At 40.4% G+C, this 26,513-nt stretch overlaps 1 protein-coding gene across 2 annotated transcripts in view; it reads right to left on the minus strand.

Annotated features, from left to right (window-relative positions):
- Positions 1-26,513, minus strand: part of AOAH (acyloxyacyl hydrolase) — a 207,417-nt gene that overhangs the window by 132,908 nt on the left and 47,996 nt on the right. For both annotated transcript variants that reach the window (XM_050785510.1, XM_050785509.1), the window contains exon 4: positions 15,685-15,784. In XM_050785510.1, coding sequence (XP_050641467.1) covers positions 15,685-15,784 — 100 coding nt within the window. The remainder of the gene's footprint in view (positions 1-15,684; positions 15,785-26,513) is intronic.

A 26,513-nucleotide genomic window follows, 5' to 3' on the forward strand; every position in this document is an offset into this window, starting at 1 on the left:
TGTGGTCACAGCCCCACAGACTCACACAACTTCTCTTGCTCTCCAGGGTGATTTTGTTCTTGACCTTGAGCTAAGAGCAATTTGGATGATGAAAGAGCAAGGGCCAAGTGCTCATCACCATCAGTATTTTGGGCAAAGTGGTGCCGTTAGGATTTGTACTCTGCCAGGCATAAGCCACATGGGAGCCCAAGAAAAAGAAAGAAAGTACTGTGGTCTGATTTAACCATCTGGATGTGAGCAAAGCATCCGTCTTCAGCAGAAACTTTAAATACTGGTCTCTATTGCTATTTCCTATTTAAAATGATTTTGGACCATAGAGTGTTTGTGGGTTCAAACCCTGGCTTCATTAGTTACTAGTTGTAGGACCTTGGGCAAGTTACTTAAGCACTCTGAGCCTCAGTTTCTTCATCTGTAAAATGGAGATAATAGTATTGTGAGGATTGACCAAGATTGTACTTAAAATAGTGTCTTGCATATTAGTAAGTATGACATTAGTATTAACAATAATTCGTGTTTTTATTTTGGTTTGTAATGTCACCAATACACAACTGGAAAGAGTATAATAATTGCAACATCAACCTACAGAAATGTATGCTTTTTTCAAGGATCCTGAAAATTGTCCTGAGAAGAAAGTATTACTCTTCCTGTTTTACAGATGAGAAAACTGAGGCTCAAAGAAATGACACAATTTAACCAGGCCAGTCTGCAGGCACAGCTGAGATTAGCACTCTAGTTTCTAGACTCCAGCGCCTTTCCCACCACTGAAACATTGTTTTCCCAGAGTGAAGTAAGCCTGAAATTTTAACATAAGCAAGAAAATACGATCGATGAGGTTTCACCAGGGCTTGGGGAATGGCAAGTGTTGCTCCCATGGAGTGAGGACGGTTTAATGCAAAAGGTCAGATACCGCGGTGGAGAGGACTGGCTCTGGGTGTCAAAAAGCCACGCACCTGGGTGGAAATTCGTGCAACCCAGGTACAAGCATGGTGGCAGGTAAGAAAGCAGAAAGAAGTATTCTTCCAGTCAGTCATTACATTGTGCAGTTGTTCATTCTATTCATTTATTTTACAAATATTTACTTAGTGTTTATGTTTGATATGGTTTGGATTTGTATCCCTGCCCAAATCTCATGTCGAATTGTAACCCACAATATTGGAGGAGCGGCCTGGTGGGAGGTGATTGGATCATGGGGGTGGATTTCCCCCTTGCTCTTCTCATGATAGTGGGTGAGTTCTCATGAGATCTGGTTGTTTAAAAGGGTGTAGCATTCGCTTTGCTCTCTCTTCCTCCTGCTCTTGCCATGTAAGAGGTGCCTGCCTCCCCTTTGCCTTCTGCCATGATTGTAAGTTTCCTGAGGCCTCCCCAGCCATGCTTCCTGTACCAGCCTGCAGAACTATGAGCCAATTAAACCTCTTTTCTTTATAAATTACCCAGTTTCAAGTATCTCTTTATAGAAGTGCAAGAATGGACTAATACAATGTTGTGCCATGAATTACATGCTGGGGACATAGTAGGGAAAGAGACATCAAGGCTGTTACAATGTAGGAGGAAGATTGACAGTAAACACTGTAATTAGAAAACAGTTTAGAAAGTAGTTGCTATTCTCCCTCTTTTATAGATGTGGTAAACTGACGCTTAGAGTAGGTAAATAACTCCCCCAAAGGCACAGAGCTAATGAATGGCACAGTCCAGATCCACTTCAGACCCACTTGGCACAAAGTCCATGCTTTTTCATGGACTCTGCTCTGGGAGATGTTAAAAGGTGTGCTAAAAAAGAAACATTTTTTTTTTTTTTTTTAAGTTTAAAAAAGTTTGGGAAATCTGAGAATGAATTCCTACCTTGAGAAAGACACACCATGCATTCCTATATTCAAGGTTTTGGGCCGCTTTGTGGGAATAAATATCATTTAGATTGGGCATTTCCTAAACATTCAAAAGTCCATTCAGCTGTATTAACTACAATGGTAAACATTCAAAGATGATAGCGAACAGGGGATCCTCAGGGACACAACAGAATGTCCTGAGACATTTTTAGCGTATTAGTGAATTGCACAGGACACATTCAGTAATTGGGCTTTCTAAGGTTCTGTGATGTTAAAGAATTGAATTCTGGTACACGTAGAAAGGAAAGAAAAATAGTGTTTTTAGACATGAGTTTCTACAGTGAACAATTTTGAGTGATCAAGTTCTCTGTTATCAATTATAGCATCAGAAGATTTGAAAAGTACAAAACGTGCCTTTGTTCACTTCACACGTTTGACAGCAGTGACAGATTCTCACAAAGGAGAAAGCCCCTGGGAAGTAAAATTATGATTTGAAACGGGCGTTTTTTATTGTCAAAGAGCATGCATGAATGAGGGGGGAGGTGGGAGGTGGGGGAGACTGCTCATCTACCCCAGATCTCTTCTAAAAGTTTATTAGGATGGGTTGTTCCTCACGCCCAAATTCACTGGTATAAATTTATTTTTAAAATGGAGCAAGATTTGAAAGATGAGATCCTCCAGGGACTTTACTGGCCACTGGAGGAGGGAAGTGCATAAATAATTACAGCATGAGGCAGAGTCTGTGCCCTCCACCCCAATCAAATTCTTGGGTTGAAACCTTAATCTCCCTATGATGGTGTTTAGAGGTGGGGCCTTTGGGTAGTGATTAAGTCATGAGGCTGGAGCCTTCACAATGGGAGGAGTGCCCTTATGAGAAGAGGCTAGAGAGAGCCAACTCTCTTTCCTCCATGTTAGAACAAAGCGGTCTGCAGCCAAGAAGAAGTCCCTTGCCAGAACCTGACACTGTTGGCACCGTGATCTTGGACTTCCAGCTTCCAGAACTGTGAAAATACATTTCTGTTGTTTGTAAGGCACACAGTCTAGGGTACTTTGTTAGAACAGCCCTGACTAAGACAGGCAGATCAGAAAGAGCCAACAGAGAGGTACAGAAAAGGGCTTCAAGGCAATTTCTATTCAGTAGGAAGACAAAGGCAAGAAGTTCCACTGCTTATGGGTTTTTAACAAATAGTGGCATGTCTAGCCTTTGAGTGGAATTTGTAGGTCTGTTGTTATATCTGCATTCTACTGCATCCTACAGTGGCGATTTTCCAACACTCAGGATTTAGCTCTATCAAAGCCCAATTTGGTTTTTAGGTTCTGACATTTTCCAGCTCCAATGGGCATTTATGACTTTAAATTATATGCAAGAAATGAAGTCTGTTGACGTCATTTTCTTCTTCCAGGGGTGGAAAAAAACGGTAAAAGTAAAAGAAAAAAGCCATTACTTTTAAATGCATCCCCTTTTATCATTGAATATCTCTTCTTCATATATATTTTACCCTTAGCTAAATTTTCTTCTTTCCTGCTTCTAGGCTAATTATGCATTGTATAGCTTTTAGTATCATCAAAGTATTTAATCACACTCTTGCTATTGCTTCTTATTCTCCAGGCAATACCTTTCTTAAAAAAGCCTTATTTTAAACAGCATTATTCCCACCGACTCCTTTTCCTGACATTATTATTCATTGTTTTTACCTCTACCATCACATACCACTCTGCTGTAGAGTTCTTAGTGTTCACACCACAGAGGTTCTTCTATGCTTCAAGTTCTATACCAAACATCGTACATAGTTTATCTCTAAATTTTATACTAACTTTGCAAAATAGGAAATAACAGTTCTTAACTCTACTTTGTAAATGAGAAATCCAAGACCCAGTGCTGAGTGAATTGTTCTAGGCTTCACAACTAATACCATTGTTCCATTTTGACTGTTTCTTCCCTAGTATCTGGGCTCATAAACAAGCTCTCCAGTATAGGCTCTGTCGTCTATTTTTATTTATAGCATGTTGTCCTATTCTTTACACAGATGGTTTCTGGCAAATTTTGGGTTAATCAGATGGTGGATATGGTTCAGTACTAAGGGTCTTTTGTTACATAGTCTTTTACTTTTTTTTCTATTTGCCTTCAGGTTGTGTGATCAGTCTTACTCTATGTTACATAACACATTAATTATTTGTATTAGTTTCCTACTACTGCTGTGACTAATGACCCTAAACTTAGTGGCTGAAGACAACATGAATATTCTTTTACAGTTCTGGAGGTCAGAAATTCAGGGCTAAAATCAAGGTGTCTATAGAGTTGGTTCCTTTTGTAGGTTCCCAGGGAGAACCCATTCCTTGCCTCTTCTAGTCTTTAGTGGTGATGGCTTCACGGCTCTGAACGCTGCCTCTGTTGTCACATTTTTTTCTCTCGCTCTGATCCTAATGCTTGCTTCTTGTATGGATTCTTGTGATCACATCAGCCTCACCCAGATAATCCAGGACAATCTCTCCATCTAAAATCCTTAACTAAATTACACCCCCAAAATTCCTTTTGCTGTCTAAGGTAACAGACAATTACTGGGGGCTCAGATGTGAACTTGGGAGGTGGTGGGAGATTATTCTTTCTATCATACTTCTCATTCAACAAATAGTTGTTGAGTAATCAATGCATGCAGTGAACTCTGTTCAGCTCTGAGGAAATTTCAGGGACTAGCACTATGTTTGAGGAATAAAACAGCCAGACTGTCTCTGCTTTCAAGGAGTTTACACCCTAACAGAAGATGTAGACATTAAATAATAATTTTACAATTATTGAATTACAATTGTAATAAATGCTGGAAAATTGGAGTGTGAAGAATGGAGAGGAGTCATGTAGGAACTGGCTTAATTTTGGGCATCAGGGAAAACTTCTTAGAGGGAATGCCTTCGAGCTGAGCTCTAGCAGGGGTGATTAATTAAGTGAAGATGAGGGCCAAGAGTGGATGCTGGGAGACCAGTGATTAAAGCCTTAAAACTCAAAGGATCTTTTAGAATCATTCCCAATCATTAGTGTCATTAGCTTTTCTTGAGCTGAGGGAATTAATAAGCATGTTCTCGAGAGAGATAGTTGTCATTTTCTGAATTTCTCAAAAGCAGGCAAGAAAAATGTTCATATCTCAAATATCATAGAAATACCTTCCTTGGAATAATTTGATTTCTTCCACTTATCAGAAGTCAATAGTAACATAACATTTGCATTACTTTTGCTGTTCTTTGAAGAGTCTTAACACCTCTGTGAGTTTACTAGCCCCCATATCAGTCTTTATACAAGTTTAAGTAGATAAATTAACAAGATTTCAAATATGGATGTTAACAAAAATACAGCTTTGAATCTCTGGCATGATCATGTGAAATGCTTGGAGAAAAGATTGAACAATAGAGCACAAGTCCAGACATAGTGTTCCAATGCCATCCTCAGTTCTCTTAGAGTTCTCTTTTTTTTTTTTTTTTTTTTTTGAGACAGAGTCTCGCTCTGTCACCCAGGCTGGAGTGCAGTGGTGTGATCTTGGCTCACTGCAACCTCTGCCTCCTGGGTTCAATCCTGTCTCAACCTCCCAAGTAGCTGGTACTACAGGTGCACGCCACCACGCCTGGCTAATTTTTGTATTTTTAGTAGAGATGGGGTTTCACCACGTTGGCCAGGCTGGTCTTGAACTCCTGACCTCAGGTAATCCTCCCGCCTCGACCTCCCGAAGTGCTGGGATTACAGGCATGAGGCACCGCGCCTGGCCCCCTTAGAGTTTTAAGCCTTCACATATGCAGAGAGCAACTTAATTTTGTGGTCTCTGATATTGAAAGCCTTTTCTGCTTCTGTGATAATTTATTGCCTAATCATCAAAGAGCTTTGTGAAGTCAAAATACATAAGAGGGGGATAAAATCTCATTTTAATTTTTCACTTTTTAAATTATAAGAAGGGATGAGCATTTTCTCCTAAATTTTCAGTCCTTTGATCTTTTTCCCTAAACCATTTGTTTGTGGCCTTTGCTTACTTTTTTTTTTTTTCTTTTTGATTTTTTTTAGGAGCTCTTTGAATCAAAGAGAAAATAATTCATTGTGTGGCATATTACAAAACATTTACCCAGTATGCCATTTGTCTTCTGACTTTGTGAAGGGGGCAAGATTTTACTAGTTAGATGTATTAATATTTCCCTTTGTGACTTTTCAAGCACAAATTACAAATACAATTGCTCAGGGTTTTATAGTTCCATTTTTTAAAAGTGATTCAGTCTTTAATCATCTGGGATTTATTTTGCTATAAGGTATAGATAAGCATCTAGCTTAAATTTTTTTCAAATGTCTAGTCTTTAGTTTATTGTATTTTTTTATTAATCCAGTGTTTTAGCACTGATTAGAAATGCTATTTTCATCAAAAACAAGAATCGCAAATGCATTGGGGTTTATTTCTAGACACTATATTTTGCTCCATTTTAAGCTGACTTTCTGTGTCTAGAAGGCTATATTCCCTTGTCACTTATGTCATTGTTCATGATTTCCTCAGATGGTTAAAGAGGAACTTTTAAAAACATTGTCAATTATACAACTTTACAACCAACAATTTGAATTTTGATTTTTTTCTCTGTAAAGCTAAGATAATGGAATAACCTTATAACTGTGTGGGAGGATTTTAGATGATGTATATATGCTAAGTACTTAGTCCAATTTCATGTCAGTTGTCATTGCCTTTTATTCTATAGCCCCTAATGTGTACACGTACAATAGAAGCTTAGTAAAGCTTTGAGCTTCAAGTCCAGGTGGGCTGGCACCAGGATCTGTGCTCTTCGACATCATGTTGAATCGTCTCTCAGTTAGAGGTAGGAGACAAATTTGATTTCTCTGGAAAGCTGGAGGGGAATGAGTGTTCTGTGAGGTTTGTTTTTGTATTTATTTTTTTAGAATGGGAGAGACTTGAGCGGCTTACTAGGCCTTCTCATTTTCTTCTTTGGGTGTAGATAACTTCAGTGCACCTTTGTAATTAGTCAGCACATTGTTTTGAAAAAATCCATAGAAAAGGAATGAATTCCAAATAGTTTGGGTCTAAAACCTTTAATTCCCTCTGTCTTTCTAAGAGGCCTTATTCCTAGGGGACTGGGGACTGGAAACCCAGTAGCTGAGGTTAAGTTGATGAATCAATCAGAAAAGGGATAGAAATCAAGGAATGGTTGGGGAAAAGGATGCAGTTAGAGGGCAAGTGGGGATCCATGGTTTTGGATGTGTGGGAGGTGAGAAGCAGGAGAAGGGACAGTGCTTTCAGTCTTGTCAATGACAGCTTTCAGGCTTGCGCCAGCCTCCGGCACAACAGTTCTCACCCTTCAGTGCTCGTCAAAAGCGTTATGCAAGTGCAGATGCTAAAACCCCACGGAGGAATACCAGAGCAGGCACCCTGGGGTGAGTCCCATGTTTATTTCTGAAAACTGCTTCACATTCTCAAAGAAGCCGAATGCTTTGATCTCTCGTATAGTCCACTGAGAGCAGATACATCCTCACGAGGGAGAAAGGAAGGTACATTCAGGACTGCCCTTCTCATCCTATTTTTTACTCAACAAATCTTACAGAGCACCTACTATGTGCCAGGTACTATGCCAGTCCAGGAATAAGATGGTGAGCAAGAAAGACATGGTCCTTGTGTTCAGATGGTACCAAAGAAATAAATAAAGTGCTGTGAGAGAGCAGGAAAGGGGACCTTCTTCAGAGAGGCTGGTCAGGGAGGGCCTTTCTGGAGAGGGGGTACTTAAACCAGTAAGTGGACAAGGTGCTGGCCATGCAGGGAACTGGGAGTTCTAGGTAAAGGGCCCAGCACGAGGGGCTGATGCAGGCGAGGCAGAGTGTGCTGGCCAAACTCTACTCTACCCTGAAGGAGTCACCTCCACTCCTATTCCCTCCAGGTCGAGCTTAGCCCTCGTCTGCTGGGGTTTCCATTCCTCCTGGCACCCTGTGTGAGAGCACTCGTCTCTTCTCACTGTTTGTCTATAAGCCTGCCTCTCCTGCTAGAATATCCATTTACATTGCTATTGCCTGCCACATTTGCTGGAATACCGTTCTACGTAATTCATTCTACATAAATATTTCCTGGCTGATAAAAAGAAAAACAATTATTCTGTAGAAAGTATGAGACTTCAGGAAAGTCTCTCCGTTTTCTAGGTATCGGTAGACTTATTTATAAAATGACAGAATCCTATCTGTCCTGCAGACTTGGGATGGTCAAAAGAGATAACTCATTAGGTACCTGGCTGTAGGATTGGTACATGGTAAGCGTTCAAGAAATGTTTCTTGAGGCGTGACTACGTGAGCGAACATCTCAGTGGTTTAATTGTTACTGAGAAAGTTGGGATATTGTGCAAGATTCTTGAAAATTAAGGTGTTTATGATATTTTATGACAAGTAAAACTAAAGCTGCCTTTACTTCCCTCTGGCTCTGAGAAGTGACTACTCTGAATGTGCTCCAGAATCTATGCTAAACACAGGCAGTGCTGATGTGAAGAGCTACAGGTCTGAAGTCCAGGGCCCTGGGTTGAGTTCAGATTCTGCTCACTACTTATGAGGCTTGAGTAAAGGCTTTAAGCCTCCACTGCAAAATATGTTTGATAATTATACCTATAAAATAGAGTTTGACCCTGTGATATTGGGTTAAAATCAGAGATATCGGTATGAGCTCACATCCACAAACACACACACAGAGACACACATACAGACACAGAAACAATTGTAGGTATTTGTGTATACTTGGGTTGTACACACATATGCTTTACTTAGCACTCCACAAAGAAGACCAGGACCTAAGAAGGCCAATAAGCAATGACATCCCAGTAGCAATGGGCACACCTAGCACCCAGATCTTGGTTTCCAAATATCATTCTCCAACAAAAGGGACCAGGTCTCCTTAGGGACATGCTGACTCAAGGACAGGGGCAGAAGAATACAAGATAACGAGATGAGCCTGGATCATCTGGTAGTACCAGAACATAAAGTAGTATGGAAGAAAAAGAAATAGGACAGAGGCGTGTCAAAAGGACACGGGAGCCACCCTAAGCTTCCAATGGTAGCAAAACTGGAAAACTGGATACATTTGTGCAATAAAAGAATGTATATTTGAATTATAACTCAAAGTATAAAGTACATATACATGAATCTGTGCTAATATAAATAAATGGCTAATTAAATAAATTAGGGAGGAGAGACATGTTTTTTACATAGAAGAATTTCAAAAGATATACGTAGACATTCCATGTTCTGGGAGTGGGGGCTTGGTCCACCCTGGCCTCACTGAGTGTAGGAGGCTGGACTTAGGGACTCACTTCTAAAGAACAGAGTAGAGGAAAAGGGGGGAAATAGTGACTTTGCAGTTGGGAAGCCTGGCAAATGACCCTTTCACCGAGTGATGAAGGTTGATCTCACCAGCAATACCATGTGGCATCATTTAACCCTAATAGGATGTGATGAGAAGGGTGCTTCACCTCTGTGGTGTTCTTTCCAAAAACCCCTAACACTGTTGAACCAAGATGAAGACATGAACAAATCCCAATTCAAGGAACATTTTACCGACGTGCTTAACCTGTATCCCTGAAAACTGTCAAGGTCATGAAAAACAAGGAAAGATGAAGACTCTGTCACAGACCAGAGGTCACTAAGGAGACATGAAAAAGAAATGCAATGCATGTCCTGGATTAGATCCTAGAACAGAAGAGGACATTAGAGGAGAAATGGGTGCAATCCAAATAAAGTCTGGGCTTGAGTTGCTACTAAGGTATACACAGTAGTGATATTGACTTCTTTACTTTTGACTAAGTAATAGTAAGATGTTCACATTGTGGGGAATTAAACTTGGGTGAACAGTACACTCTCTTGCAGTATCCTCACAACTTTTTGTAAATCTGAAATTATTACCAAAAGACTCTTATTAGAAATAACAGAGTTTGTTTGAGACTAGACAATAACACATCTGACAGTGTGTTGTGAGCTCTTAGGGCTAAAAACAGCATTATGAGCATCAGGTTCTGTGGATTGTGCAGAATGAAATTTAGTGATTACAGAGTCTCAGGAAGTGTCCAATTTCCTGTCCATCTTTAATTCTTTTTCTAAACATGACCACCTGAGACCACCTACTAAAAGAGATGCCAGGTGTTTTATCTGACACCTAGTGTTTAAAAAATAAAAGGGAATTCCTGAGGTCAGCTTGTTTATTGCTTAGGCGAACCAGAATTTGTCATGTGTCACTTTCTCATATAAAGAGTGCAAATTTACTTATTGCCAAACCCATTTATGTCACTTGCCTGGTAGTTTGGATTCCAGGGAAATACGTTTCCTGTGCATACACAGCCTCCCCCACACTCAGCATCAGAGAGCTTTTGCTTCTTGTAGAAACCCAACTCACTGTGGGAAAAGCTGTTTCAAAGTCTGGGTTGCTTTCCCAAGGCAGCAGGTCTCCCCGCCACCCAGCAGTTCAGGAGGCCCCAGGGAAATAAGGAGAACCTCTTTCCACACAAGGCTTACATTCCGAATACGATTCTCTTTTAATGTAGATCAAAGTGGCTGAAGTCTTGAGTGTGCCTTGGAGATGTTGGTAAATGCAGCATGTACCTCCAGCACTGCTGTGGTTAGGAAAGGGGTCAGTTCAAAGCTATGAAGTCTGCCTGGAGATCTCAAGGTTTGGGGACCCAAACGGGAGTGACTTAAAGCTAAGGAGGCTCCAGGATGCTTCTGGCTCAACCTAGGGCTCATGCAATGTAACACTCTGATCCAAAAAAGAGAGCTTTGAAGAGCCACTGGGTACACAAGAATAAACTGCATTCGGTTTTCAATTTGTGAGCTGTGGTGTCAGAATCATGGTTTTGGACACTGTGGGAGGGCTGGGGAGGGCTCAAGAGAGAGCCAGGTGCATGAGCATGCGAGTGCACACACACACACACACACACACACACCCCAGCAGCAATCAATGCGCTGTTTTGTGTGCAAATGAGAGGAGTGGTAAAAATAAACTCCCAAGATAGGTAACACAAACCACCTGAGTGGTCTTTGCAATGAGGCCTGCGGCTATTTTTCCTTCCCTTTCCTCCCCGTCCCTCTTCTCTTCCTCCTTTTCTCCTCTCTCCTTTTTCTTCTTCTTCTTCTTGTACCAGTGGGACATTGTAGATTTTTCTCACTTTAATTAATTACGGATGAAGTTTGTCCTTTTTGAGCATACAGTAGATGCACTGTGAGCTCCAAATGCGGTTCCACCTTTAACTTTTGGCCCCACTGAAGCCAAATCTCTGTTGCCCTGCACTGCTTGCTTCTGTGCTGTGAGCTCCCTGATACAGAGGGGCCCATCCATCCCCTCCATCCCTGCAGCATGCATATCATAGGGGAGACAGCTTGCATCCCATTATTAGTATTGTACTACAGTCTGAGATGTGTGCAAAGCCAGACATAGAGGGTGCAGAGTCCTGCTTATGAGGAATTAGCTGGCCCAGGAGCAGTGGTTCCATTCAAAGTGACAATGCCCACAGAGTCTCAGTGAGGCAGAGAGCACAGTGAATGAGAATTTGGGCTTTAAGACAAACAGATCTGGGGATGAATCCTCTCATGTTCCTCACTAGCTGTATAGCCTGGGAAATTCCTTAATTTCTCCAACTCTCAAAATTCCTTAACTGTAAAATAAATATAGACTTAAGAGCACTGTTAAATGAGATCACACATGTCAGTCAAGTGCAGCGGCTGGCAAGCCATCAATAAATACCAGCTTCTGCTATTTTCATTTTCATCCATATACCAAGTAAGTGTGTGCCTGGCATGGTGGAGAGAACAAAGACAGGCAAGGTATAGGCCTGCCTGCCTCCATGTGCTCGCATCCTAATGAGGAAATCTATGAGACTTTAGTATCTTGATGTCTCTCTGCCACACCTTCCTCATCTATAAAGGGTGGACAACCATACCTACTCCATAAGAATAAACGCATGAATACACATAAGCATTTAGAACAATATTAGCACATTGTAAGTGCTCGAACAGTTATTTTACAATGATTGTTCAAAGGAGAGTTAACATTTGGTTGGAACAGTTAGGAATTACTTTACAGAGAACGTGACCATTGACATGAGCTTGAGAGATGACATGGAGTTGATAAAGGTGGTCTGGGTAGAGGGAATGATGAAGACCCAAGGTGCAGGGTGGGAGGGTTGGGGATGGCTCAAGGGAGACTCAGTCACTTGCTGCAGCACAGGATTCACCAACCTGAGGGAAAGGCAAGTCAAAGGCCCTGAAAAGCTAAGTGAAAATTTGTACTTAGTTGTGTAGATAACATGGAGATCCCAAGCTCTGTTCAGGATCAGATGTATGCACTGGAAAAATCAGTGAGGGCTTGACATGAGGAAAGTCAGAATTTCCATCAGGGATGCAAATGAGAAGCTAGTGACACATCATCCACTCATTGCGCCAATACACATTTCCTTGGTATGTGTGAAGCACCGTCCTAGACACTGGGTGTACAGTGGTGAACAAGACAGAATTTACCACTGGAATTCAGAGCCTAGTGGGAGAGAAAGGAGGAAGTCACACAGGGACATACCTTGTAAAGCAGCAAGTTCAAGAAAGGAATATACAGGAGCTATGACAAGAGGGCTATCTAATAGGGCCCGCCTCCCTGAAGAAGTGACATATAAGCTGAGCCATGAACGATGGGGAGGGATAATCCACCAAGTGGAAGGACAGAGGGAGAAATTGCTTTCCAGGCAAATGGTTGGGCTGCGGTGGGAAAGTCGTATTTATCCTACAGCAAGGCATTCGTGGCATCAATGTGGAAAATGTATTAGAAAGAGGGAAAGAGCACATTTGGTTGGACTCACTGGGACGCTAGAGCAGAAGCTACATCAAAGACAGTTGAGGGAATTCTACATGAAATGATGCTGTTCACCCAACATGGGATGAAGCTCACAGGCAGAAGCCAGACACAAAGGAGCGCATGCCGCGTGAGGCCTTTGATACGATATTCAAGGGTAGTTTCCTAAAAATGAACTAGCCGGTGGCGACTGACTTCGGAATAGTGGCTACTCTGAGGACTATTGACTAGGAGAGTCAAGAGAATTCCTTCTGGGGGGCTGAACATTATCTACGTCTGCATCTGTATCTTCACCCGCCTTCAGTAGGTAATGTAAGGTCAGCTGAGAGAAAGGATGAGAGAGAGAGACCCAAGCTTAGGCAAGCCTTTATTTAACTTGCTGGCTGCTCTACTACAGACAGAGGAGGCAGTCCTGAGCTTACAAAATGAGGGCCTTATATGGGGGAGAGAGACCCTGGGGTTGTTTGTTGGTTAACTCTGCCACATATCACCTTGTGACGTTTATGGTACCAGAGGGTGTAGGTAAAGTTTGTTTATGTTTTTTACTACTTTTTTTTGTGCGACCTTCCCCTGTGCGGTCTGGATGGTTTGTAATTGGGGTTTGCTTTATTGCAGCAAGGCCTGATAGGTGAAGTCTGCTGGCTTTACCAGGGCGCCTAGATAAGGGCTGAGAAATGTAAAGAGGCTTGGGGGAAGGGGAGGGGTGGCACAAAGAGGTTTGCGGGGGGCAGGGGACGGGTTGTGTTGGCAATACCAAGAAGCTTTTTTGGGGGCGGTTTGTCCCTAACAGGTAGGTAATTCCACCTAAGCATTCATACATGCTATGTGGGAGTGATTTGTAAAATGATAAAAAGTTTTGCTATATACCACTGAAAAATGGATGCTCAAAATGTAATGTTAAGGGAACAAAGTAGGGTATAAAATTGTATATACACTCTCATGACTCTCAAAGAAATTATCAATACAATATAATTTATTTGAAAAATCAAAAGGAAGCACACATTTCAACATCTGTTGTTTCTGGTGGTAGGATTTCAGCTGGCTGTTGTAAGAAGACACTCCAGGGGAGTTTCTGAAACATTGACACCACGGTTAGAGCTCAACCAATCTCTGAGTAGAACAATGGGGGTATGAACCCAGTTCTGTTCTTTCCTCAGGAAGTGACTGACAGGAAGTCACATAACTTTTCTAACCCTCAGTTTCCTCCACTGTAAAAAGGAGTCATGATGACGCCTCCATCCTAGGCTTGCTTGGGAGCAAAACAAGATCAAGTGTGAGCCCCTACACCAGCACTGGGCCCACAACGAGTGCCCAGTCAATGTCAGTGACTGCCATTCAGGGGAAGCTCAGAGGCAGAGAAGAGGGAAGCTGTCCACTTATACACCCATTATCCCTCTTTTCTGGGTTATCTGCAGAGATGTAGGCTGGAGAGAGGGACCCAAGGCGGAGGGCGAAGGCCTAGAACAGCTGTCAGAGGAAAGTGAAGGGGGCTGTCCAGGGAGCAGTTGCAAGCTGCCCAGCAGCACTGAATGCCAGCTGGGGTAGAAGGTGGCGGTTCCCACATGAAATCCTCCAATTCCCTTGTAGCCAAAGAGGTAGTGGAAATGTTACAGAGTTAGGAATTGAGAAGGGGGTCAGGGTGGGAAGACAAGGACGTGAAATTTCAGATGTAAACTCTAGAGAGTATAAAAATAAAGAATGCCATTTTAAATGGGACAGTTTAACGAACTTTTTGCGACTATGTGTAGCTGTGGGTGGAATGTATATATGACATTATTATTTAAGGAAATCACAAAAACTGTATATTTGCATTTCTACACAGAGACCCATTTCTTCCTTGCAATATCAAACAGCAAATATTATATTATGATATAATATTCACATGCTATTTGAACACATGAAAAAAAATTTTTTTTTTTTTAATTAAAGTTAACTAACTCTTCTAGGTACCAGTGGAGCCCGCAACTCCTCAGGTGGAATTGGGGGGAAAGTAATTGGCACTTAGTCGGTAACAGAGGAAGCATGAAATATACACGTTCCTTGGGTATTTGTATTTCTTTCTTCCTGCTCAATGAAACAGGCTTATGACATTTAATACCGTCCATCAGCAAAATCATGGTCATTGGTTAGGCTACAAAGCACTAAAATGGACTTCATTTTAACATGGATAAAAAGGAAATTACAATTAAAATAGAAATCTGTTGTGTTATATCCAGAAAAACTACAATTCAAGAAGGAAGGCATAGAAGTTTTCTTTACAGGGAGCTCCTGAAAATTCATATTCTGTGGCCTAGCTGGATTCAATATTATCCTCTCATCCAGAGTGTGGGGAGGGAATTGTGTGAACATTTGCAGCCTCCTCTCCGCAATCCAACTAAAAGCTACACAAAAAGATATAATGCACACAGGGTCCTCTGAACAGCTATCACTGAATAATAATGTTATCAATAATGATTACTTAGCAATCATTTTTATTAACACTTTAAAAACTGTATCAGTTACTGTGCTAAGCAATATTTCCATAGTAGCTCACCTACTTCCCAAAATAAACCAACGTGGGAGGTAGTTTATCATAACCCATTTTATGAGTAAGAGCAATAAAGCTCGGAGTAGGGTGACCAACTGCCCAGGATTTCTCAGGTTGTGGGGCTTTCAGTGCTCATGGTAGGAAAGTCCTGGGCAAACTGGCATGAGATGGTCTCTCTGTGAGAGTGACTTGCTTGATTTTTAAGTGATAGGGATTTAAACCTCTGCGTCTGTTTTTTCAGATTTCCTACCTACTGGCAGCCCACTTCAAAATTACAGTCCACAATGGTTGAACAGCAAAGACATTCTTTGTAGCATGGGAGTAGAGATCTAGGCTGAAATGCAGAAATATTATTTCTTGCGGGGTAATTGAAAATGTCATCTTGTCTCTCCCTCCCTGTCCCCAAAACACTGAGTGAGTAAAAGCTAAGTCTCCCTTTCTAACATTTCCAAAGACCTTGTATGTCACTGGAAACAGATGTTCAGAGTGAGTACACACTCACCTTGGGAAGAGGGTAGAGATGACACAATGGTTGGCCAGTGTTCTGTTTACAAAACTCCAGAGTGTGACATACCACATCCGCATTCATATCTGCACTAAGCCTGGAGGGAAATGGGGCAAAACAAAGGCTATTCAGATCTCTCAGGCATTAAGAAATAGAAGCTACTGCAAAGAAAGGTAAATCCCCAGAATGGATTCTAATACCCTCAACTCCTTGCAGAGTGGCCTTTGAGCCCAGTCCCGGGGAGCTGCTGGATGGTAATGATTTCCTGCCACGTTGCTCTCTCCTGCATTTAGAATGAGGTCCTAAGGGCGAGGATGGGGCACACACAGCACTGAGCTGCCAGTCAGCCTCTCACGCAAGTGCTGGGATTCTTTTCAGGCAAAGCCACACATAAAATTGGGAAAGAAAAAGTGGACGGGGATGTAATTTGATGGAAACAATATTTTGAAGTTTGGGCCTTTGAAAGATATGGTTACCTTATAGTGAAAAATCATTTATGATATAGCTTTAAACACCTAACCTTATTTTCTTAGGCACAATCCAAATAATCTATTTTGTTCCCTTATAAACGTATTTCTTTTTTCTTTTTTTTTTTTTTTTGCGGGAGATCGGAGTTTTGTCAGACCTCTGAGCCGAAGCTCAGCCATTACAACCCCTGTGACCTACACATATATGTCCAGATGGCCTGCAGGAGCCAAGAAGTCTGAAGCAGCCAAAGAAAAACCACAAAGAAGTAAAACAGCCAGTTCCTGCCTTAACTGATTAAAATTACAACATTTTATTATCGTGACTTGTCCCTGCCCTATCTTATTGATCAATCGACTTTGTGACGTTCTTCTTCTGGACAATAAGTCTTACGATCTCTCCACTGTGCACCTTGCAACCCCATCCTCTGCTAACAATAGATAACCACCTTTTACTGTAATTTTCCATTACTTACACAACTCCTATAAAACAACCCCTTCCCCATCTCCCTTCGCTGACTCTCTTTTCGGACTCAGCCCATTTGCACCCAGGTGAATAAACAGCTTTATTGCTCACACAAAGCCTGTTTGGTGGTCTCTTCAACGGACACCCTTGACATTATTATTACTCGAATCAGACTCCCCAGTTATTCAGGAGCAGAGTTTTTGGTTTGTTTGTTTGTTTGTTTGTTTTTGTTTTTTTGAGACGGAGTCTCGCTCTGTCACCCAGGCTGGAGGGCAGTGGTGTGATCTCGGCTCACTGCAACCTCTGTTCCCAGGTTCAAGTGATTCTTCTGCCTCAGCCTCCCCAGCAGCTGGGATTATAGGCACCCACCACCATGCCTGGCTATTTTTTATATTTTTTAGTAGAGACAGGGTTTCACTGTGTTGGTCAGGCTGGTCTTGAACTCTTGACCTCAGGTGATACACCCACTTCGGCCTCCCAAAGTGCTGGGATTATAGGCATGAGCCACTGCACCAGGCCCAGCATGTTTCTTATTCTTATGGAAGAAAGTACAATGTAACTGACTTGTGTCTCTCCCTGGGGATGGTGTAAGGCTAATTCTCTTAAAACATTTAGTTTACATCTAGATTCGATGGAGCTAAAACAAACTTTCCATGTCCATTTTTTCTTTTCCACTCCCAAAACTCTTCTTACCAAGAAAAATGAGTATAATTTTTCGAATGATGCAAACAAGTATAAACTCTTACTACATTTTACGAGCAAATTATTGATTCAAACCACAAGTCAAACCAAGACAAAAAAAACAAAAAAATCCAGCAACACAGGTTGTTAATACCCAGAGACCAATCTTTGTATTCTGCGGAGGGACAGTGATGGAGTCTAGAAGATTCTTTCTTTGGGTTTCTTCCCAGCTCACATGACCACTTCGCTGTCTCCCTTTGCCCCTGGGGGTGGGCTCCTGGTACCTGTGTTGATATGCCATAGCTCCCAGCCAGTTGATTAGATCTCATTAAACTACTGTTTCAAGCAGGACCAATCTGATTCTTTCAAACATTTGGAATCGGTGTTAAAAATGTTTGGCTTCACCCTGGGCTACCCTCAGAATAAGAGAAGCTAGAGTGAGCTGGGATGGTGCTGTCGTAATTTCCTGCCATGTGAACTGAGTATCTGGAAAGCCAGTCTGCAGGATGGGGTCTGAGGGCAGAACTCAGAGGGTGTGCAGCGAGGCAGTTGGAGGAGAGCGCACTCCCTGGGTTCCTTTGGTTTACTGGTTCTATTTTCAGTCTCTTTCAGAGGCCTGGGTACTTTTCTGCCCTTCAGTCCCATGATCTGTGTGCTCTAGGCTCTTATAATAAATCCACTCCAACCTCTCCCCACCCAACTATTATAACAACTACCTCTACAATCACTGCAATGACTAACACCTCTCTTCTCCCCCGAGCCTCCTCCTTTTTCCCTTTCATCTTGTGATTGAAAGCAGCAGCAGCTTACACATGTGCCAGCCCTTGAGCACCCCTGGGTTAGCACTGGAGTGCATGGCCCCTTTTAATCCCTGGCCTGAATGTGAGTCACTGAATCTCCTTGCTCCCTGCACTCTCCTCTCTGCTTTCTTTCCCTGATGCCCATTTCCCAGACTCAATTAGGTTGTCTGCTCTGCCAAAGGAATTTTACACCTGGGCATGCAGAATAACAAATGGAATTTAGAATGATAAAAAGCAAAGAAAAGAAAACAGAACAGAAAAACACTCTTGATTTTCACTTTGGAGTAAGCAGCAGTTATAATGGTTGCTAAACATCAAAATATCCTTAAAAATCTCTAAAAATCTTATCTTGGGACCACTACACCTCCAAACACTGGGAGGTGCCTTGAGCGTTTATTTCTATCATGCACCTTCCAGTAGAAAGAACGACCCTGTGTTAATGAAAATGTACCTTATCGAAGCCTGTCACAGAAAGGGGGGGCCACCTTGGAAATCTCCAAATATTTTGAGGATAACCAACATGTGAAAACAGGCTGGAACCATGGCCACTCAAATTTCATTCCAGCTGAATGCGGCAAACAGTGTGGCTGGCAAAATGGTTTGTCAACCTTTTGTGAGCACCTGAGTTAAGAGGGAAATGCAGAGTTCATCATGAAAGTCACCTGCTTAGCCCCAGGGTCCCTTCAAGGGAAGTCAGGGGGTAAGACTGCAACTAAGAGTATCAAAGACACCATCCCTGTTAAGCAGTGAAGCAGGCTGCTTGTTGCAGATAAAGTCCATTACCAAACTAATGTCTACCAGGGGTCAGTAAATCAGGAGAGGATGGCTGTTTTCACACATCTGTTCTCAACTTAATTGTTCATTTATTTAACTGATGACTGCTGTCTTTATGGGGGTCTGGTAGTTAGTGGACTCAAGAAAGTGATAAATAGGGCTTTGGTTAATCTTTGTTTTTAACCTAAGGCCAGTATCCCATCTGTGGCAATCCAGGACTAGCAGAGCCAACTCATCACGTGATATACAAGACCTATTCTCTTTTCCCTCCCTAATAGGGCACAACTTCAAGTAAGTGAACTTGAATGTGAGAGTGGAGATGTGGACCACTCAGAGAGCGAGGCTGGCCATCTCTGAACTGGGGAGTAGAAGAGGGGAACTGGACATGTGGTGTCCCTCTAGGTCCTCTAAGATAGAGATTCATCATCAAAAAGACATAAAGTGACAAGTACTCCTTTGGATGAAAAGAGAAAATGCTGAACTCCATACATTCACAGAAATTTAAAACCATTAGAATGTGCAAGATGCATAAGAAGTGGCAGTATGGTGTGTGTACTCTTGCTCAGCCTTGGGACAGAAGGCCTAGACTAAGCATCATTTACTGAATCTTCAAGCAGTCTGCAAACTCATAGGAACCATTCCCACCTTTTCTTTCTCCTAGAGCAACAGATAAAGCCAAGAGAGTCACATTTTTCATTTTTAAAAAGACTTTTTCTTTTGAGCAGTTTTAGGTTTACAGTGAGATTGACAGGAAAGTACAGAGATGTCCCATTGACCTCCCACCCCCACACATGCATAGGCTCCCCTATTATCAATATCTGCCACCAGTAATCTCTTAAAATTGATAAACCTGCACTGACACATTATTATCGTCCAAAGTGTTTAGTTCACCTTAAGGTTCACTCTTGGTGTTGTATACTCTACAGGTTTGGACAAATGCATAATGACTGGTCTTCACCATTATAGTATCATGCAGATTAGATTACCACTGCCCTAAAAATCCTCTGTCTTATGCCTATTTGTCTCTCTCTCCATCCTAACCCCTGGTAACCACTGATATTTTTGTAGTCTCCATAGTTTTGCCTTTTCCAGAATGTCACATAGTTGGAATCATACAGTATGTAGCCTTTTCAGATTGGTTCTTCTCACTCAGTAATATGCATTTAAGTTTACTCCATGTCATTGTATGACGTGAGAGCTCATTTCCTTTTACTGCTGAATGATATTTCATTGTATGGCTGTACCACAATTTGTTTATATGATTGGACATTGTGGCTGCTTTTAGTCTTTGACGATTATGAATAATGCTACTATAAATATTCTTGTGCAAGTTTTTGTGTGGACATAAGTTTTCCACTTAATTGGGTAAATGCCCAGTGGTATGTATCCTGGCTTGTATGGTGAGACTATTTTGTTTTATAAGAAACTATCAATTTTTTTCAGTTTTTAAAAAATTTTACCTATTCTATGTACAGTGGTATCTAATTTTTTAATTTGCAATCCTGTAACAGCGTATAATGTTGAGCTTCTTTTCATAAGTTTATTTGTTATCTGTATATCTTTTTAAGTGAGGTGTCGTTTAAGGTCTTTAATTTTAGGTTCATTTTTTTTAAACTGGGTTGTTTGTAATTGTTGAGTTTTAAGAGTTATTTTATGTATATATTTTGGATAACAGATGTTTATTAAATATATACTTTGCAAATAGTTTCTCTGAGTCTATTTATTTGTACGATGTAAAAAGTTATCACAAAACCCAAGGTCAACTAGATTTTCTCCTACACTTTTAGGAGTTTTGTAGTTTTGTTTTTACAATTTATGTCTCTGATCCATTTTGAGTTCATTTTTGTGAAGGGTGTAAGGTTTGTGTCTGGATTCATTTTTTTGCATGTAGATGTCCATTTGTTCCAACACCATCTGTTGAAATGACTATCTTTTTTTCAAATCATATTGCCTTTGCTCCTTTGTCAAAGGTCAGTTTACTATATTTATGTGGGTCTATTTCTGGGTTCTCTATTCTGTTCCATTGATTATTGGTCTATTCTTTCACCAATACCCCACTGTCTTGATTACTATAGCTTTGTAGTAAGCCTGAGTTCAAGTAGTATCAGTCCTCCAACTTTGTTCTTCTCCTTCAATATTGTGTTGACCATTCTTGATCTTTTGCCTCTCCATATAAACTTTAGAATCAGTGTGTCAATATCTATAAAATAATTTGCTGGGATTCAGATTGAGATTGCATTGAATCTACATGTGTTAAGCTGTTTTTCACTGCCATAAACAAATACTTGAGGTTGGGCAATTTATAAAGAAAAGAGGTTTACTTGGCTCACTGTTCTGCAGGCTGTACAAGCATGACTCCAGCATCTCCTTCGAGTGAGACCTCAGGAAGCTTTCAATCATGGTGGAAGGAAAAGGGCGAGTGGGAAGTATCACATGAAGAATGAAGAGAGCAGGAGTGAGAGAGTGCAGGGGAAAGTACCACACTCTTTTAAACAACCAAATCTCGTTACCAAGGGGATGACACTAAACCCTTCATGAGGAATCTGCCCCCATGATCTAATACCTCCTACTGGGCCCTACCTCCAACATGAGAAGTCACATTTCAACATGAGATATGGAGGGTACAAACATCCGAACAGTATCACTACAGATCAAATTGGGAAGAACTGACATCTTGACAATACTGATTCCCTCTATTCATGAACATGGAATATCTTTTCATTTATCTAGTCATTTAATTTATTTCAATAAAGTGTTGTAGTTTTCCTCATAAAGATCTTGCACATATTTTGTTAGATTTACACATAAGGATTTTATTTCTAGAGGCGATAATGTAAATGGTATCATGTGTTTAATTTCAAATTCCACTTGTTCATTGTTGATATATAGGAAAGTGATTCACTTTGTATATTAACTTTGTGTCCTGCAACCTTGCTATAATTGCTTATTAGTTCTAGAATTTTTTTTTTTTTGTGCCGATTCTTTTGGATTTTCCACATAGACAGTCAAGTCACCCGAGAACAAAGTTAGTTTTATTTCTTTCTTCTTGATCAGTAGACTTTTTATTTCCTCTGCCTCTTATTGCATTAGCTAGGATTTTCAGTACAATGTTGAAAAGAATGGTAAGAGGAGCATCCTTGCCTTGTTCCTCATCTTAGTGGGAAAGCTTCTAGTTCTCAGCAGGAAGTATGATGTTCATTGTAGTCTTTTTGTAGATATTCTTTATCCAGTTGAGAAAGTTTCTCTCTAGTTATTTCTAGTTTACTGAGAGTTATTTTAAAATCACAAATGAGTATTGAATTTTGTTAAATTTTTCTCTGTGTCTATTAATATAATCATGAGATTTTTCTTTTTGAGCCTGTTGATATGATGGACTACAATATTTGATTTTTGAATGTTGAACCAGTCTTGTATATTTGAGATAAATCTCACTAGTTGTAGTGTATAATTCTTTTTATACATTTTTTATTTAATTTCCTAACATTTTGCTGAGGATTTTTAAATCAATATTCATGAGAGATATTGGTCTGTAGTTTTCTTTTCTTGTAATGTCTTTGTCCGGTTTTGGTATTAGGATGATGCTGACCTCATAGAATGAGTTACGAAGTGTTCTCTTAGCTTCTATCTTCTGAAATAGATTATAGAGACCTGGTATACTTTCTTCCCCAAAATTTGGTAGAATCTACCAGTGAATCTATCAGGGCTTCATGTTTTTTGTTTTGGAAGATTATTAAATATTGATCCAATTTCTTTAATAGATATAGGCCTATTCAGATTGTCTATTTCCTCTTGTGTGTTTTGGCAGTTTGTGTCTTTCAAGTAATTGGCCCATTTCCCCTAGATTATCAAATTTGTGGGCATAGAATTATTCATAATATTTCTTGATTATCTTTTTAATGTCTTTGGAATTTGTAGTGATGTCCTCTCTTTCATTTCTGATATCAGTAGTTTGTGTTATCTGTCTTTTCCTTAGTTGGTCTGGCTAGAGGCCTATCAATTTTATTGATATTTTCAAAAAACCTAGCTTTTGGTTTAATTTTCTCTATTGATTTCCTGTGTTCAATGTCCTTGTTTTCTGCTCAAATTTTTCTTATTTATCTTCTGTTTATTTTGGATTTACTTTGCTCTTCTTTTTCTAGTTTCTTAAGGTAGAAGCTTAGATGACTCATTTTAGGTTTTTCTTTTTTTCTAATATAGTCATTCAATGCTACAAATTTCTCTCTAAGCACTGCTTTCACTTCATCACACGAATTTTGATGTTTCATTTTCAATTTTATTTAGTTCAAAATACCTTAAAATTTCTTTTGAGATTTCTTCTTAGGTTCATATGTTATTTAGAAGTGTTTAATCTCCATGTATTTTGTGATTTCTAGTTATCTTTCTTTTATTGATTTCTAGTTTAATACCAACGTTGTCTGACAGCAGACATTGTATAATTTCCATTCTTTTAAATTAAAATGTGTTTTATGTCTCAGAATGTAACGTATCTTGGTGAATGTTTCATGTGAACTTGAGAAGAATGTGTATTCTGCTGTTGTTGGATGAAACAGTCCTTAGATGTCAATTACATCTGGTTGATTGATAGTGTTGTTGAGTTCAACTACAGTAGTCTCCCCTTATCTGAAGTTTTGATCTCCATGGTTTCAGTTATTTGTGGTCAGCTGTAGTCCAAAAGTATTAAACAAAAAACTCCAGAAAGAAACAACTCATACATTTTAAATTGCATGCTGTTTTCAGTAGGGTGATGAAATCTTGCACCATCCCACTTCATCTCACCTGGTATGTGAATTGTCCCTTTGTTCAGCATACCCATGCTCTATACACTACCTACTTGTTAGTCACTCAGTAGCCTTTTCAGTTATCAGATTGATTGTCACTGTCTCACAGCGCTTATGTTCAACTAACCCTTATTATACTGGATAACAGCCCCAAGGCACAAGGGTACTGTGCCTAATTTATAAATTAAACTTTGTCATACACATGGCTGTATAGGAAAAAACATAGTATGCATAGGATTTAGTACTTTTATCCATGGTTTCAGGCATCCACTGGTGGTCTTGGAACATATTTCTCACAGATAAGGGAAGATTACTACATGTGTTTACTGATTTTCTGTTGGCTGGAACTGTCCATTTCTGATAGAGGGATGTTGAAGTCTCCAACTACAATAGTGGATTCATCTATTTATCTTTGCAGTTTCATCAGTTTTTGCCTCACATATTTTGATGCTTTGTTTTCAGGTGCATACATATTAAGAATTTTTGTCTTATTGGAGAACTGACCCCTTTATCATTATGTAACTTTTATCCCTTTATCCCTGATAACTTTCCTTGCTTTGAAGTATGTTCTGTTTCAAATTAATATGGCTACTCTTTCTTTTGATTAATGTTAGCATGGTATAGCTTTCTCTGTCTCCTTTCACTCTATATTTATCTTAATATTTAAAGTGAGTTTCTTGTTAGACAGCAAATAATTGAGTCTAATTTTTTGATCCACTCTGAAAATTTCTGTTTCTTAGTTGGTACATTTAAACCATTAACAGCCAAAATGATTATTGATACAGTTAATACCTACCATATTTGTTACTGTTTTTTATTTGTTGCCCTTGTTCTTTGTTTTTATTTTTGTTTTCTACTCTTTTTCATTTCTCCCTTGCTCCCTCACTCCTACCATCAGAAACATGAGAGTTTGTGTGTGTGTGTGTGTGTGTGTGTGTGTGTGTGTGTTTCTAATAACTACTGTGAGAAATTAGTTGAACTCCTGGAGGCAAAACTCACAAAAGAGTGAGTGGGCACACCCCTATGACTTGGTTCCCCTGGAATTTTTAACACAAACTTGTCTACATCTAGCTCCAGCAATTTGTCAATTTGTCTATTACAGTACAGATTATCTTTCTTTAATACTGGCTCCTGTGGCAATTTTTGCTCTGGAAAGTTGTGATTCTCTGTATCCACCTGCTTCTCCCCAGTTTTGGAGCAGCAGTTTGCCCAATAATTTTACTTATTTTGTTGTTCTTTTGTTTTTTTGGAGACAGAGTCTCCCTCTGTCACCCAGGCTGTAGTGCAATGGTGTTATCTCAGCTCACTGCAACCTTCGCCTCCTGTGTTCAAGCGATTCTCATGCCTCAGGTTCTAGAGTAGATGGGATTAGAGAGGTTCACCACCACCTCCGGCTAATTTTTGTATTTTTAGTAGAGATGGGGTTTCACTATGTTGGCCAAAGTGGTCTTAAACTCCTGGCCTCAAGTGATCCACCCGTCTTGGCCCCCAAAGTGTTGGGATTACAGGCATGAGCCACCACCGCCAGCCCTGATCTTACTTCTCTTAAAGATCGATGAAGTATTGTTGGTTTTTCAGTTTGTTCAGCTTTTTAACCTGTTGTTAGAAGAGTAGTGACTTTCAAACTTCATAATGTTGAGCCTATCACATTTTCATTTACTTCCTTTTACTACCTTTACAGCTACAGAAGTATATAGGAGTGCAGCGTACAGGAAGGGGAGGGCTTCAACACTTTGGCATAGCCAGCGAATTGACTGCTTGAATTAGAATCATGGTAGAATTACAGTCAATGATGATGACCATCATTATCATCATAAATCTAAAGAGGAGCAAGGATGACAGAGCCTGTGGCGGGGTTAGGAGAATAGAGGCTTTTCCACTTGAAAGTGCTCATATTTAGACCTGTGACATTACTTTCAAAGGAGGTTTTATATATAAATTGTAGTCACAGAGATCCCCCAAAAAAACTGAGAGATCTTCTTCATATAACTTAATACTCTTATCTTGTTTCTAGGTCACATCCTTTATAGTGTACTATAAATTTAATCATTCCTATAAATCTTGTAATTATCTTGTGAATAACAGAATTATATTGCCCCCCCCCCTTTTTTTTTAAATGGAGTCTCTCTCTGTTGCCCAGGCTGGAGTGCAGCAGCGTGATTTCTGCTCATTGCAGCCTCCACCTCCTGGGTTCAAGCAAATCTTCTGCTTCAGCCTCCCAAGTAGCTGAGATGACAGGCACCCGCCACCATGCCTGGCTAATTTTTACAGTTTTAGTAAAGACGGCGTTTCACCGTGTTGATTAGGCTGGTCTCAAACTCCTGACCTCAAGTGATCCACCCGCCTAGGCCTCCCAAAGTGCTGGGATTACAGGCATGAGTCACAGAGTGCAGTGGCTCTGCCCTGTATTTTTAATGCCTCTCCCAAAGCCATTAATTACATTTAAGGTATACCATAATTGTTCTCAATTCTGTTTTGCGTTTTTTTCTTAAAACTGTTAGTAGTTTATGCCTGTCCTGATCTCAGAGAGCTCCTGGGCTTAGGACACAAGAACTTGTGATTTAGAGAGAAGCATAAATAGATACCAGGAAGCAACACTGCCAGACAGAGACCAGAGTCAGGCTTGCTGCAGGAATGGAGAGAGCAGTGGCGGTCTGGGCCACACAGAGGGGGACCCAGCTGTGGTCACTGGCTGGGATTGAGCTGCCCGCTGAAGCAGCTCCTCCCTGCATTACTCAGGTTCTTGGGGAAAACCCTGAGTTCTCAGGTATCCTTTTTTTTTTTTTTTTTTTTTTTTTTTTTTTTTTTTTTTAACATCTTGTGGCTCTGCCTGTGGGAAGGAAATGTAATTGCTGCATAATTA

This window comes from Macaca thibetana, chromosome 3 (assembly GCF_024542745.1).
Source record: "Macaca thibetana thibetana isolate TM-01 chromosome 3, ASM2454274v1, whole genome shotgun sequence".
Lineage (NCBI taxonomy): Eukaryota > Metazoa > Chordata > Mammalia > Primates > Cercopithecidae > Macaca > Macaca thibetana.